The 16841-nt window shown below is 40.9% G+C and overlaps 1 protein-coding gene across 1 annotated transcript in view; it reads left to right on the top strand.

The window, feature by feature from the left end:
* The first annotated feature begins 1445 nt into the window (after positions 1-1445).
* Positions 1446-16841, top strand: part of asic4a (acid-sensing (proton-gated) ion channel family member 4a) — a 127281-nt gene continuing 111885 nt past the window's right edge. Inside the window, exon 1 of the mRNA XM_033614231.2 lies at positions 1446-2133. Within this exon, the coding sequence (XP_033470122.2) occupies positions 1558-2133 (576 nt within the window). The 5' untranslated portion in view covers positions 1446-1557. The remainder of the gene's footprint in view (positions 2134-16841) is intronic.

The following is a 16841-nucleotide window of genomic DNA, read 5'->3' on the forward strand; positions in this document are numbered from 1 at the left end:
AAGGAAATATCCTAGATATCTGTTTATCTAGCAGAGGAACACACCATCAAAAGACAATCCTACTATGAAAAAAAGTATAAAAAGCAAATGTCTGAGGCAATGACAAAAAATATAAAGGAAAAAAGGCGGTTTGGGGATTTTTGTTGTTACATTGTTTTGTCCCTAAAGGAGATGCTGATTTTTATCGAGCCAGAGATATTAATTATAGAATTCTAATCTGATTATTCTTAACATTTAGTGTTTAATTATGCCAGAAATTTTCAAGCATAAATGATGATGTTTTACAGTTCAGCATCATCAAGAAAATGGTTGGGGGGTAAGAAAAAGCAGGTCTCTGTTGTACCCTTATTCATTCTGCATTTTTGAGTAATCTCGCATTTCTGATGCTCTCTCGGACTTGACTTGGCACGTGTATTTGTAGCGGTTGAATTCACTTTTAAATATGCCTTTTCTCTAGAGGTCCCAGCCCCTTGTGATGCGAATGTGACCCGCATGACTAATTCCATTTAAAGGGGAATAACATGCATTAGGGCTCTCACTTTTCTGCCTCGCATTTGCATAATTTTGTTTGGCAACTTGGAAAAGGGCCATTAACAGCACTAAGACACACACTGTAAAGGATGGGGACGGAGGCAGATCAATACTTTATTTCAACATCTTTAGCAGCATCGGGGTCCCGATTAGGAGGCATTCACTAATTCAAATTCGTGCAGGAGTCTTGTGATGCTTCCATTAGTTCCTGATAAGAAAACACCGTTGTACTGCCTCTCTTAATCTCTGACAGACACCTTCGCTCGATCAATAGTCTTTTACTTTTTTGTTGCAAAGACAAGATTGATTGCCAGGAGTCGCTTGTGCTCAATTCCACTTCTCGCACTCCTCATTATTGTTTCAATTAGGGATTCTCTAGAGAACTCTTTAGGAGTGGCATTAAAAAGCGCTGACCCCCTGCGATGCGCATCAAACACCGGATGTTTGGCAGAACAACCTTTGACACCAACTTTATTCAGGTCAAGAAGTGGAGGCGCCCGTCCAAACAAGTGGATTAGGCAGGAGGGGGCTGTCTGCGGGAAGTGCTGGGATGACCGCGGGAAGTTGCGGCTCGCGCCAGTGAGGAGGAAATAATCACAATGTTACCTTCTCATGAATTATTAAGTACCCTGTGCCTATTTTAGTCCGACTGAAAATGCTGCATTTTCATCTGTGGGTCTGAGGCAGTGTACAAGGGTGTTTTTTTATTTGACAGCTGTATTACTGCTGATAAGCGAGACTGTGTGAGCTGATCAAGTAGTGAGACAAGCGTTCAGAGCAGTAGCGGCACAGCAGCAGCAGTGCTCTAGTCACTAGGAGCCGTGGCGGCAGAAGCAGCAGCAGCACTATCAGTCACAGCAGAGGCAGCAGCGGCAGCAGCAGCAACAAACTCTCTCCTGTCTTTTTCTCTTCTTTCTGGAGTTGTTTCCTGCTCAGAGGACAAAAGCCAAGGAAGTAGGAGGGAAGTGATCCAGGGCTGATAGCTGCCATCAAAAACAAAACCAAAACGCAGACCTGGCTGCCCCCATGCCTATCGAATTTGTTTGCAAAATCAAATTTGCAGAGGAGGATGAGAAGCAGAAAAGCAAACAGGATGGGGACAAGGAGAGCCTGATCGAGGAGAGCTGCACACCTCCGACTAAGGACTTGGCCGGGTTTGCTAACTCCTGCTCTCTTCATGGGATTAACCACATCTTTGTCTCTGGTCGCCTGGGCATCCGGCAGACTCTCTGGGCACTTGCCTTTTTGACTTCACTGGCGCTGTTTCTATACCAAGCAGCTAAGTGTGCCATCTCTTACCTGGAGCACCCTCATGTCACGGCTCTGAATGAGGAGGCGACCCCAGAGATGGTTTTCCCCGCTGTGACCATCTGCAACATCAACCGCTTTCGCTTCTCCGCGCTCACCGATGCCGACATCTACCACCTGGCTAACTTGACAGGTCTGCCCCCCAAAAACAAGGATGGGCACAAACCCACTGATTTAATGTATCCTGCCCCTGACATGCAGGACATCTTCAACAGGACAGGACATCAGTTAGAAGAGATGCTCATGAGCTGCAATTTCAGTGGACAGAACTGTTCAGTCGAGGACTTCTCTGTGGTGAGTGAAAAAGTTTCTCAAAGTTCTGTCTTTGCCAAGCTCCTATCATATTGCATTACACCATTGTGATTTATTGGTTTCATGAAAACTTTCTGTGTAAAACAAGTTCAGTAAAAGCAACATTTTCACATTTTAGGAATCATACAAACACAGCTTTACAAGACTTGTCTTGTTCATACAAAACTTCCGATATGCATGAAAGCAAAATGAATACTTTAAGGCAAGAGGAATTGAAATTCTCTTTGTGCGTGTACTCATCTCCAGGGGCCATGTGGTTCCCACGATACATTTCTGCATGCAAGATTCATGACTTTGGCTCAGTCATTGAGCTGTATCTCGTCTCACTAAGTTCTAAGCAGCAACAGTGCTTCTCTCCAGCCGTGTGTTTCAGCCTGTACTCGAATCTATTATGTCAAAGAACAAAGGCTGCTCCCGAAAGAGAGAAATGGAGAGCTGTCGTATGTGGTTGTATACTTTTCTAAGGCAAACTGTGCTTTAATGCTGCTTCCAACTCCAGTAGCTGAGAGTGCATGGCAACAAAATTGTCATCGAAAATAGCCGAGTCTCTTCTTCCTCTCTTTTCCATCTCTCCCTGTCGCTCCCCCTCTCTCTTTCTGACATTGCAGAGCAGCTGCCTCTCTCCCTCTCTCTCTGGCTTTCTCTCTCTGAGCTCTTGTACCTTTCAGGAGGGAAGGAGTAATGCTTCTTCAACGTTGTATTTCAATCTTGCTGCTGTTAAGATTAAATATTTAAAGACAGACATACATGATTTTTGCATTAGCCAGATTGACTAAAAGGAATGAAACAATTTCCATGAGAGAGGGAAAGTGTGCGTGAGAGAGAGGGAGAGAAAGAGAGAGGGGGTCAGGTGAAAGAGGGAGAGTTTGTGCCTGTGTTCTGTGCACTATTTATTAAAGGCACTGTCCTTGCCGGAGATGGATTTCCCCATCTCTCCTGCAGGAATAGGAATATGCAATTGCTTTAGTGATGATAAAGTGTGGGTGTCAAGTCTTAATAGGGTATGTTGAACATTGATATGCTCACCTTCCTGAGACCTAAAGATTCTGTCTTATCACGGAGATGGCTCCACATTACCTCTAATGTTCCAAATTACACTAAAGAAATAATGACATTTCACTGCTTCTCACTGGGTTTCTCCAGCAGCGTATTGAGGAATTTTTTTTTTTTTTCTTTGTTGTCTTTAAGGCGACCCCTCACTTGAAAACATAAAATTACCTGTGACATGAGAATGGATCCCCCTCTAAGAGATTTTCTCAGTTGTTTCATCAGGCAAAAGAAAATGTCATGCTCCTCAGGGGAGCCAAAAAGTTTGACGCAATTCAGTCTGAAGCAACAACATGACTAAAAGTTTATAATGTGCTTCTAGAACGTTTGACGGCGATGTCCTCCGACACTTTGACACTCAGTCCTCTCTGAGTACATTAATTAGCAGACAATTCTGACATCCAGGAAATGTCTGTCCCGTGTCAGTCTATGAAGTGTCCTGTAGCTCTCTTTGGACACTGGGCGACTTCATCACAGATTAAGATCCTGTTGAAAGTTCCCGAAGCTGCTGTTTCCTCTCTGTCGGCTATGTGATCTGCATTTTCGGGGGCTGTCAGTTAGATTTGTTACAGGCTACTTGCTGCCTCCACGCATGACAAATCACTTACTCTGAGTCCTGGTGGGGAACAAAACTGGGAGTGCATAGGGAGGATGGACTGGGAGCTGTGGGACCAGGCAGGAGAGCAGAATGTAAAAGTAGTAGAGTGCAAACTCGGTCACACGCGTTCACTCCTCTGTTTGTGTATGCGTGAGTGTGTATTTTGTAACTACAAATTGCACATCATTTGTTACAGCAGGAAGGCCATTATTACAGGTGGTGCATGTGCTATTAATTGCACACAAGCATGTACAAACCCACATCTCCTGCGCGCCTTGGTCATTATTCGTCCTCTCATGGGGCCCTCCTGTAGGATCGGCTGCTTGTAATGTGTTTTCTTTCGATTGATCACCATGTGTGCTCCAGATGTTTCATTTTGATAATAGCTACATAGATGTTGGGCTCTTGGGAATTTTGCATGATGAAATATAATGGAAATATTTTGTGACATTTTAGCCTCCTCTGTAAACAGACCTTGTTTTGTGCAATAGACCTCGGCTTACCGTTTTGTTTTATTCCACAATGAAATCCAAGTAATTGCTCATAATTGAGTTCATCATTTCATTTGAATGGTAAATTTAGGCGAAACACACTGTCTGAACTGTGTGCTTTAAAATACTTGAATCACCAAAAAATCCAGTGTGGAAATGATGTTTTCGCCCTCCATTTTAAGTTATCAGTTTATTACAGAAAATCATTAATTGGCTTCTGTGCATTCAGTGTTCAAAAGATTTAAATAACGACACGTCTCTGGGCCAGAACAAAATTGTGTTGCTCCTCTAATTTATGGCAGGAAAACGCATAATCACGTAGCTGAGAAATTTGTTTTCCCCTTCCCAGCATCGTGGACCGGCGTGATTATTTGACGTAGGTAATAAGGCCATTCTTTATAATTAAAGATTACATTATTGACTTGGATTAATCACAGAAGATAAAGCTGATTCAACAAGCCATGAATAAATAGATTATTTTTCTTCCAGTCTAACTCTGAATAATTGTTCATCTATTGTGTTGTGCTGTCGCAGAGATGAGCAGCAAGCCCTTTGGCTTTTTTTTTTCTTTTTTAAACAGAGCTCTGAATTGGTTTGCTCTGACTCTCTGCTGTGTTTGCTGCTGCATTATCAGATTTTGCTCTCAGCAAGGACAGATCCCTTCTGCATATATTCATGGAGATAACTAAACAGCTATAGGGTGGCATGCGAGGTGAGCTATAAAAACCTGGGTTAACGGGGACAACACTGAAGAGCTCTCCACCTGCAATCTGTCATTACACTGACTGAAGCCTCTATTGTGTGTTTTATAGATAATTGAAAGTTTAATAGTGTAAGCCATAGATGATATTCACCCCCCCTCCGCTTGTCCTATCCTTCATACTGGGATGAAATCTTAAACCACATCAATGTAAATCAATCAGGGACATTATTGTGAGTTGATCTCAATACGTATGCTGCTCCTGTGTGGTTCATAAGAAAAAAATCATTGTTGGCAAAGAAAAAATATGCATACAGCCTTAAAAGGAAAAGCATATTCATAATATTTGTATTCGAGTGTGGCGTGTGTGAATTTTACCTATAGGGCTTGTACGAGCAATGCAGAGAAAGACTTCAAGGTGCAATTGTACAGAGATGAGTCACCAAACCAACAACGTGTCCGGTAGAGCGATCTGGCTTTACTTCTATTGCAAAACAAGTTATACATTTTCTGGCTGTGTTGCCATGCACAGATTTCATTTCTAACTTTCAGGTGCAAGGTCGCACCACTTCGTCAGTCTCTCTTACAAGGCGTGTGGTTTTCCAGCATCTGTGGAAAGACAGAAAGTGTGATCATCCCTGTAACCTCAAGAAATACAACCCCTGACTATGTCCGCAAGTCCTGTGAAAACTCCTGCACACACGCTTCCATTCTCAGTGTTGTGTATATATATGTTTGTGTGTATGTGTGAAAATGTGCTGTCTACATGTGCAGATGACTGTGAGAGTGACATCCACCTCCCTAGTGGGTCTGCACGCACCCCTTAACAGCATACCCACCCACCCACACACTCACACTCACGCGCACGTCTCGCTGTGCCACCCACCTTCCCCCTGGTGGAGAGCGGGGAGTGTGGGAGCGTGAAAGTGACTGGCTATCTGGACCGGCTTCGTCTCCAACAGCCTGTCAATTAGCCGTCTACAGTTCCACTGCTGTGGGTGTCCCTGCAGCTTAGCATGCTGTCTGATATCTGATCCACACACCCGACCCTGGAGGCCGGCACTGAGCATTATTACACCCCCCCACAACCCAGAAACAAACAAATACACACGGCATCTTTTTTCTTTATTTTACCCTTCCTGCCAAATGCGAAAAGAAATAACTGAACATTGATCCCATATCTTTTGAAGCTAAAGGGAGGACTGCTGCTTTTGCAACCTACTTCAGTCCCACTGCACTCCTTTCCCAGCTCCTCCTTCTCCTCCTATCAGAGGAAGATGAATTACAGTGCAATTGGTCGGCTGCACCCCCTGATATGCATCACCACTGTCTAATCAGATGAAACCCACCTGTGACCAGCCACTGGATAACACCAATATGCAAACAGTTTATATTTGGGAAGATTTACCCCTTCTATCACTCCCTGAGCCAGTTTTAAAACCTCTCACTGTGCCAAGGTTTGGAGCGCTCGGTTTGATGGGGAGAATCTCCGGCTCAGGGATGGCTTTTAACTCAACGATAAAGGCTTCCGATGTTGTGGTACCACTAAACCCCCCTCCTCTAACCCCTGGGAGTCTTTTACTCACACAGGCATTTGTCTCTTTCTGACAAGTCATACACCAAGCTGTTGGTAGTGTTAATGTGGCTGCACACACACACACACACACACACACCAACATGTGTATTTAGAGTGTGTATAGTGTAGATAGAATGCTTCCCCATACAAACACACACAGGTTTCATCACAGATTGAGAGAGTTGGCTCGCAAGATTGATCATGACTCCTGACCAGGGGCCCCTCCCTCTCTGCAGGATCAATACATCCTTCAGTCAGATTGCTTCCCTGCCCTTCCTACTCCAAGCTTGGTGTGACTAATTATCTTGTGCCTGTGTTTTGGGGCCCAGTCTCAGCTGCATTTGTTAATGCCGCCAGAGTTGGTGAAGAATTTGATCTTTAGAACAAGATATCTGTTTGTTTTAGCGTATATCCAGCCCAAATCAATCAATATACACTGTCTACCTCTTCCCTAAAGGGCGCTGAAATTATCGAGCAACACGAGATGACTCACAGCTTGGACTGCGTGGGGATGGGGAGGAATGAGCATTTTGATAAAGTGAAATCAAATTTAAAGTCAGATCCATGAAGTCAAAATAGAAGTTTTTCATATGTAGCTGATTGATGCTGAAGTTCCACGTAAACAGCACCGCCTGAATTAGGATCCACCTAATAAAGAGCAAGAGGGAATTTTGATTGATATTGCACCCTTGGGCCTGGTTAGATTACTCTGAAATTTAACAAACTCAAAGATTACTGAATTTGAATTAGGTCTTGCAATTGAAGCGTGTGTGTCTACATGTTGCAGTGTCGTCGGGGTAATGACATGTAATGCTCTTTCTCTCTTCTCGATTTCCATTTTGCGCATGTTCTGCACATTAACACTGCTAATAAATTGTTGTGGCATTTTCAGGCTGGGTCTCTGTATTACCAGTTTGAAAGGTTTCATTTGCTTCAGTGATCCTATCAAACAAATACATCTCAACCTGACTCACGGCACTGCCCACAATGCCGGTATTATTCCCTGGGATCATTTTTAGAAGAGCTCATTAACATTATCAGTGTATTTAGGAAAAGGCTGACCTCTGTTTGAATAAAGCTTAATAAATGATTTTAGCAGAGAGTATACAGTTTTCTTTTAAAAAACAATGGTAGACTGAAACTCTATTTTGATTAATGAAGCATTCCAGTACTTCTGCACATCCGTCATAATAAGGCTTTTTAAAAAAAACAATTTACATTGATGATGAGTAGCATCCACCATACATGATAACTATGATTATGAAGGCCTTTGGCCGAGCACACTTTACACGCACACTTTTCTTCTAAGCTGCCAATGTGAGCTTTTTATTTTGTCATGTTTCCCAGTCTCTGAATACATTAGTAGAAATTCCTCTGAAAAATTAACCAAGCTTGCTTTTAGGCCACCGCCACATAATGGGTTCGTGCTTCCTCATCCCCCCCACTCGTACGGTTTAATTACTTTGGGAGAGATAGCACATGCAGGAGGTGGACAAAAAAATAGAGACACCTTATAGTGTAATTTGGTTCAATGCAGTAATGTTATTTCCGTTAATGAAAACTAAACTGAAATTTAGAAAACACAAATAACAGTATAGAATTTTCAAAATTATGATGAAGGCTATAATGTTGCAGATGTAAAATAAACTGATACAAAACTGAAGTTTTTCATTTTCTGTATTTAAATGCCATGTCCAACTGCACAGAAGCAATTTCCAATATGTATCACATTCCTCGCTGAAGGAGTGAATGTTTGAGAGCATGGACTTGAGCCACCAAAGTAGAGGTTTCAAACGAGAGTGCAGTGTGTGGGATCATTTGGAGTTCATACCAGAAAGTATCAAACTTAAGTGCTTAATGTCTCCTGGCAGCCGTTTGTGACTTTGAACTAGCAGGGAAAACCAGAAAAATCTCATAACATAACTCAACTGTTGCAATAAAGATGTACCTACCTGATGTTAGCAGGTAGTATTGTAAGCCATGTATTTGATTATCAATAACTAACCAACCTTCAAACTAATTATATTTAATAATATTCAGGGGGGCTAATGTTAGCCAGCTCTATGATGTGTTAATGTGATATAAATCTGAACTTTTATCACTTATCAGTAGTTGTTACAAATGCTACCTGAACTAAGTTAGCATTTGCTAACATTAGCTAGCAGATGCCCTACATTAATTTAGAGATAACACCATTAACGTTAGTAAGAAACAATCCTTGTGAAGCTGTAAGGGAAACAGACAGGAAGCCACTGTGTTCGCGGATTATAGCAAATGTTAAAGCCTCGCTAGCTTAATCGTTCATCATGAGGCTGTGTGTGTGCTAGCTAATAATATAGGCTAATGTTAGATGACATTAGTCTGAATGTAAATGACTGAGGCAAATTTTAAGGCATTGTAGCTTATGGTTAAATCCTAGTTTGGCGGATATTTACCTAACTCTTGAGTCCATCTAGAAAAATAATCAGAGCCATTAATAAATTGATCTGGTTATACGTCGATACGCGTAGATCTGTCTTGTTGCCTTTGCTCAAATAAAAGTTACTTTATATATTTTTACCTGAAGAAGGAGTGCCTCAGCTTTTTTTCCTTGGTTGTCTGCATTTTTTACAAACAGCAAGACCTCCTTGGTTTTTTATTCTTGATCTGGTTATAATTGCAGTCTGTCACAGGTTGGACCTGCCCCGTTTGTTAATGCATCGTTATGTAGCTTGGAGCAAATGGGCTTGAGTTGAGCTATATGCAGCTGCTGGACAAAGCCATGATCTTTTTGGAGAGCAAAAACAAGGAAAACAGACGTGCACATTTAGATTTAAAAACAAAACAAAACAAAACAAAAAAAAACATTACAACAAAGATATGGGTTATAGTGTGGTTTGCTGTGTCTTCAATAGAAGTGGCACCAAAGTCCGGCAACAATGCAATTTGAATCCTATTATTGACTTCATGACCTTTCCTTCTTTTATAGTTTCCTTGGTAGCTGACAGGAAAGTAACAGGAACCAAAGCAGTTGCCCTAGCAGCAGAATAGCAATGAAAAAGTCGATTGAACTTTACTGCCATCTACTGTATTTTAAGATGTATGGCATTTATTCCACCAAGGCCAAATTATCTATTTCGTAATGTTGACGAAAGTAAAAAAAAAAAAAATGTGTATCTGCCCCATGATTTGAGTCCCTTTCAAAATTTCCTTTTCCTATTTTTTGTTTAATTAAAAGTCTATTAAAATAAGGCAGAAAAACTAACTAAGATGGATATGATGAAAAGCTCAGAAAACTGAACTCAGAGGGTGAGACTGTGTCAGAGAGGTGTTATATCACCTCTTCGTAGCAAGAACACCTTACAGTCTATTGGTGTTCCCACTCAGTGTGCGCACCCCCTGCGTATGTGATATTTTAAATAGATTTGAAATGTAGAAATCACGGCCAGTGTGACTTGGATGAAAATGTCAGTCGGCTACAATTCAGCCGATGGAAACAGCATACAGCACAAATGTCATAGTGAATATTTACCCCTGGCATAGTCTGAACATGAAGGCCTCGTCTGTCCGCTTGGCTGGACACTTGGCCCTTATTCTGAATTATGTCTAATGTCACACACTTGCCTGCACCCCTTGCTGCTTTTTCGAGTTTGTTACCACACACACTGCACATTACCAACATGCTTTTTAACATCTCTTTCCTGTCTCTTTTCCTCTCTGGCTACATTACTGTTGGCTACAGTTATGCAAACAAGGTTTGAATAGTTGTACATAAACACTAAGGTGTCATGACAGGTGTGATATGTTGTCTGAATCTATATGACTGTGTGGTGTAAACCAACTGAACAGGGCTTCCTGTATGATGACATTTGGCATACCTTGAAGCTTCCTCTTGGGAGATGTATGCAATGATTTGTCAAATGGCTTCGAGGTTGGGTCAGCAGCGAATGCACCAAATGCATTTTTTTTTTTTTTTTTTTGCCACTGTAATGTTCACACCTAATGAAAATCCCTGACATTCTATATTATTTAATAATGTACACCAAGCTTATGGAACAATATACTCCATAATAGAAAATGCTGAATAATTCAAGTTATTGCCCTCCTAATGTCAGCAGTTCTTACTGGCCATCACTGAGGCCATTTGCTGTGGAGCGACCCTGGTTATGTCTTTATACTGTTTTGTACAGCCAAGAGGAATCAATGGCAGATTAAACACTTGTGGCAAATTTGAATTTAGGTTGCAGATGGAGCCTGGCATAATTCAGAGCGGCTTTAGTCATAACCAACAGAATGTTGAAAAAAAAAACAAATGAGGCATTTGGTTGTTCATTGTGCTCTGGTGCTTATTTGGGTGAAAGATTTGAGATTTTAATAAAATCTTATCTTGGTATTTCTGATTGCAATTAAAATACTGGTCATTTTCTTTGAATGAAACAACAGATCTGTATTTAAGCTTAAGCTAAGTTTGCTTCACAGACAAAAAAAAAATGCATCACCGACCTAAATCCTGGACGTCCTGATCTTGAGGGTGATACCTTTTCCCTTTTAAAATCTCTTTATTCACCAATTAGTGCATATACATGTAGACTAGATGGACATACTAAGATGTACAGAAAAGATGATACTGAATCACAAAACATAAAATGACACGTACAAGTAACGGGGGGGTAGTGTGTGAAGAAAGAGAAAAGAAAAAAATGGAGATAAACTCATTTGAAAAGAAAAAAGGGCGATATATTTGAATAGATCTGACAACTCAGTTTGTTCACCAGCTGTCTGATATACTTGAAAACTCGAGCTGCCTGCCACCTACTCATCTAAAATTGACATGAGACCCACCATAAACAATGAAGTTGTCAGTATTTTCTATATCTTGGTATCTCTGTTTCCTCCTGGGGGATTAATACCGTGCTTTGACTCATATTGAATCTTTTTTAAACAGCAAAAAAACACAGCCCACTCACTTTATATCAACATTATATATCCTTTTTTTTAAAGCTGTCTTTTCCTAAGGGTTAATACTAAAGACCCTGTTTTGCAAACTTAAAAACAAAAACAAAAAATAGCTGCACCGTTATCACATTTTTCACGTCTGTTATTGACTTAAATTTACACTTGCTACAGCTTCTTTAGACACTTAATTATATGTTACACTCAAAATTGCAAGGTGAAAATTGCTGTAATACAATTCTGATATTAAAAACGATTAATTGATTGTTGTTGCGTCCTATTTTGTCCCCTTTTTCCCTTTTCTCTGCACTTTCCACTTGTTCAGAATAATGAATTTGTTCTTTCTTAATTGTTTCACGCTTTGCAAACTGACACAGGCCAGAAAACAGCATATAGACACATAGATGTTGTATCACTCCACATCCAAACCTTCATTGTACCAATGTAAATCTTACTGTTTACCAACATTGGCAAACCTCCCTTCTTCTCAGACGCGTTATGTCTGCATCTTGTTTGGGTGACATGTGGACTGGCAATCTTTCACATGATGTTGGCAGCTTCGTTGTCAGGCTCTGTCCATGTTGACAAAACACTTGACCTTCAGGTGCAGCGAAATGTCATCTGATTTAACACAGCCAGCTTGAATTGCCACCACTCATTTTGGAATCCAAGCACTGTGTTTTGGTTAGGAATTGTCAGAGCAAATGCATTACAATATAATGAGCTTGCTTAGAGCATCAGAATCACACCCATCACAAGTCCTAATATCATTTGGACGCAACATTTGCATAGCTGTTAGTGCAAGTGTGTGTGTGTGTGTGTGTGTGTGTGTGTGTGTTTGTGTGTGCGTGTGTGTGTGCGCTTCAGTGAAATTGTAAAGAAAATGAAAATGGATGACTATCCATTACATGCTATTCTTTACCTCCGATAACCAATTTGTTGGTCAAATAAATGTGAAATATCTAGACATGTTTTGCCCTGCATAACAGAGATACCAGATTCATGCACTACAAATCTTTAAAGTGGCATTCATGCTGAAAACCATGATTTTATCCAAAATGACAGTGAGTGAAGCCATGATGCACTGAGGTCTTGCAACATTAAAGATGATATTGTGGATTGCTTTATCATTATACATGCATAATGCAATGTTTAATTTATTGTCAGAAAAAAAAAAAACACCGTTGTCTCCAGTCATCCCTTTTTCTCTTTATTTATGCTTCTCCCTCAGTTAGCACAGTAGCTTTTTGTCCGGTGTAACGTCTGTCAGGCTGTATTTACCTACATCCCTCCTCACGTGATGCCGAGCCACCGTCAGGCTTGTTTGTTTAAACAAGCGTGTAACTCCAGTCATGTTCCCCGATGGTGTTGTCAAGATTAATTCCGTGTTTTCCTAATGCATGCTAATGAGAAAGTTGTGTGCATTTGATTGTCAATAACGTGAAATACGGCCCTGCTCCCTAAATGCTGGCTCCGTTCAATAACCTATTAAAGTTGAATCACAGATAACTTGGCGCACATCAGGAAAGCAATCTGAAATTTGTGCTGACATTGATCCAGCAGGAAGGAGACCTATTGCTCCGATTAACACTGTTGCCCCAGGAGAGGAGTCCCTTGGCCATTAATAGCCTACTGTCCTAGATTTCACTTAGACCATATAAAATGCTTATATTTATGAGACACAGGGGCAGAGCACCACGGACATAGCAGACCAGAGCTAACCTTTTGACTGTCTCCGGGAGCTGTGCTGTTGATCAGTGTGTTTCATTTCCAGGTAATATTTTATACCATGCTACTTTTTGATCTGTCAGTGTAGCATAATTTGCTGATTGTACTATGCTGTAAAACTAAAGTAGTGCACGTAATGGGTAAATTCTAAACTATTCACTTACACAGTAGCAGCCATATGTGTGTATATGCTGAGAAATGTTAATGTTGCAAAGCTAACAGTCAGTGTTGTGCAGGTTTAAAGGAGCAGTGTGTGGGATTTAGCGGCATCTAGCAATAAGAATTGCACATTGCAGCTGGCTGAAACTTCTGTCATGTGCTAAGTGTGAAACTCCATTTAGGATTCCTTTAGCATTCACTGTTCAGGAGCCGAATTATCCGCAGAGATCTCTTCCTTTCCAAAACAACCAGACTGGTAAACTGGTAAATACACTTAATAAAGCAGTTTCACATTACAAATCAGTGTTCCTCTAATGCTGTTTGGCTAGTCCCAGACGAGCTGCTAGCACAGCACCTGCTAATGTGTACTCATCTTATATGATAACATAAGATAATGTTAATGGCTTTATCTAGAGCCAGTGTTTGGTTTGTCCATTCTGGGTTACTATAGAAACATGACAGCGTAACAAAGCGATCACCCCAGACAAGGAACATTTCCATTTTTAGATACAGATATTAGATAAATGGTTCATTCTTAAGTAACAAAAACACAATGACTTTTATTTTCAGGTGATAATACACTAAAGAAACATGTTTATTATTTTATAATATATTCTATATTCCACACACTGAACCTTAACGCAGTGTTAAATCAAAACATTGGAAAGATAAATGTGCTGTGGCACAAAAAGTTTGGCCTTTAAAATATTAAATAATGAGTGAACTCCGATTAAACTTTAATCTCTTTGTTGTTGTTGTTGTTGATATTTTAGCAATGTTTCAAGATCTTGAAGATGTGGCATTTGAGTTGCCCTTAACAACAGACAGAGTATTTGAAGTCGGGAGGTTTGAGTTCCTAGTTACAGTTTCTTGCACTTTGGGTGTCATCTCAGAAGCAGCTAATGGGTGTCCTGACACATTTTAAACAGTGCACAGGAACATCTGTAAAATGCCGTGGACCCTCTCTGTGTGTGCCAATTATTTGAATACCAGATGTCTGCGTGCTTCTGTAGTTTAACGCCAACTCATGGGAGGCTGCTATAATTAGACCCACTCAAAATGGGATTGTCTGATCTTACAACGAGATGAAAAGCATATAACATGCACCATGGCTGGAAAAGACAAATAGCTCATCCATTAAACAACCCCCCCAGGAACTTGATGTGAGAAAATGACAGATCTTTTCAAACTTGCGGTCTCATCCATTTAATTATAAACACTGTGATAAGGGCATCTCCTTAGAATAAATATGACCAGTAATGAGGTATGGCATCGCTGTTTACGCCTGTCCTTGACATTCACTTTGAGAATAAGGAAAGGGGGTAACGGCATCTTTCTAAACAGATCTTGAAAGTCCACGGGAAGGGATAAATGTCAGTGGGCTTCACTCACAAATCACTGTGCTTTTTTCTGCCTCTCTGACCTTCACTGTGTCTACTCTAAAAAGAATTAGCAGGATATTAATAAATAATTGGTATGTATACCATGATGAAAGTGATCCCCAGAGACAGATTGAATATGTCTTCCATAAAAGCATGCCCTTAAACTGACAATTAATTAGTGCGTTTAGGTAATGATAAATAATTAATTAGCATGACATTGAGGGACTTCTGGGACAGTTTGACAACTGGATACATTTCCAAGCTTCACAGTGAGCCAAGCAAGTCTGAGATTCTTGCCCACACCACATAAATCCTTTGTGTATTTGAATATCAGCGTAATCTAATTGGTGTCATCATATCTCTCTTGGCAAGAGCTTCGCCTGAGGATACCATTTGGCTGCTCCAGTGGAAGTGTACTGTGAACAGATCAATAGATGTAGTAGGCATGATTATGTTACGATTATAACTGGAGAGAGCCTTGTAAAGCCTGGAGAAAGGTGATTTGAAGAGAGGCGCCACACCTCTTGGCACAGCTCCTTCGGCTGAAACAGCTCAGTGGGAAACAGAGCGGTCAGTGAGATTGGCTGCAGCCCTGCTTTAGGACCAGCTGGCTCGAGAGCAGAATTAGAGCCTCCCCCCTTGTTTCCACCTGCCGTATGCTGCTCAAGTGTTCCAAATCAAGCCATTATTTGCTTCATTTCCTTGCTGAATGACTCAGCTTGCAAGAAAGTCAGCTGCTCACCCCTTTAGCATGACATCTCTCTGCTTAGGCAAGTATCTGAAAGAAATCTAATGGTGAGAGCTTTGAAAAGAGGGTTGATATCAATTCAACTAACATATTCCAGAAGATTACTACCAGAATGAACATTTCCCAGCATCACCATAGGGCCAAGATGTCAACGTGAATTTCACTCTTCAAATATCCTTTTGAATAAGACCACAACAAAGATGTTTCTCTTTTCTTACGTCTGAATAATTGAACTAACTGCTCTTACAAGTCAGTTATGATGTGTAAAATGAATCAGACCTGATCCTCACAGAGCTTATGATGATACTCGGAAGAGGTCACCTTTAACCGTGCCTCTTTCTAATGCAGGTTATGCAGGACTATGGCCTGATCTCAACAGACATCGCCTGTATACAGAGTAGATGCCACTGAATAAATAAAACCCTCACCCCTCCAAACACCAGCGTAAGATGCCAGGATTAGCATCTCATTAGACAGTACTTGCGCCGCTGGTTTGTGGACAAAAGAGCTAGAAGCCAAGCAAAAGGGGGACTGTTTGAGGTCCTGTCCCTGTATGTGGAAGAGATTTAGATTTTTGCCTTCCCTGGAGAGTTCATTTTATAAATGTAGAGAGTGCAGCCTTCTTTTTATTGGAAAGGATCTCCTTTTTTGTGGGTACTGTGAGCTTGTTGTAAGGCATGATCGCCTGCTCAGTTACGCCAGCTGCATCATTACAAAATACTGTGGCAGAGATGTTGGTTGGATGTACAGACAAGCTTGCAGAGGCAAAATTCGCCCATGTGATATTTGTAAAAGTGTAAGATTATTGCAGAAATCCATTCACTCAGGACGACAGTCTAATCTAGAGAATACTTACACTGAAAAACTTGGTGACAGTTTGCTTTTGAGATAAATTGGCCTCAGCCAAAGTGTCTCCTGCTGGTGGCCAGTCTGTGTTATCTGCGCCATGAACATGCAATTTCCCCTTGATTGTGCTCCCCACGGATAAGTAAACACATTCAGCAGAGCAGTAAACTACAAAAGACAAGAGCCCAAAAGACAGTGGTAATAATCTGCCTGAGGAGAGAAATTCAAACCGTAATTCACAGAGATTCTCAAGATTTTAGATATTCAGATTGTCAGCCTGCAGTAAACATGTGGTCTCTTTTGGAGCATCCATTTATTAAGATAAAACTTGGATGTCAGTTTGTTCTTCCTGCATGGCTCCAGAATACGAAGCAAAAAAACCCCTTTCTATCCACTCTGATTTCCTAGATGTCTCCGGGAGATGTACTATAACTGACAGATATGAATGAAATATGAAATGCTTGGATTGCCTGGACAGCCCGG

Source organism: Epinephelus lanceolatus, chromosome 14 (genome assembly GCF_041903045.1).
Source record: "Epinephelus lanceolatus isolate andai-2023 chromosome 14, ASM4190304v1, whole genome shotgun sequence".
Classification (NCBI taxonomy): Eukaryota; Metazoa; Chordata; class Actinopteri; order Perciformes; family Serranidae; genus Epinephelus; species Epinephelus lanceolatus.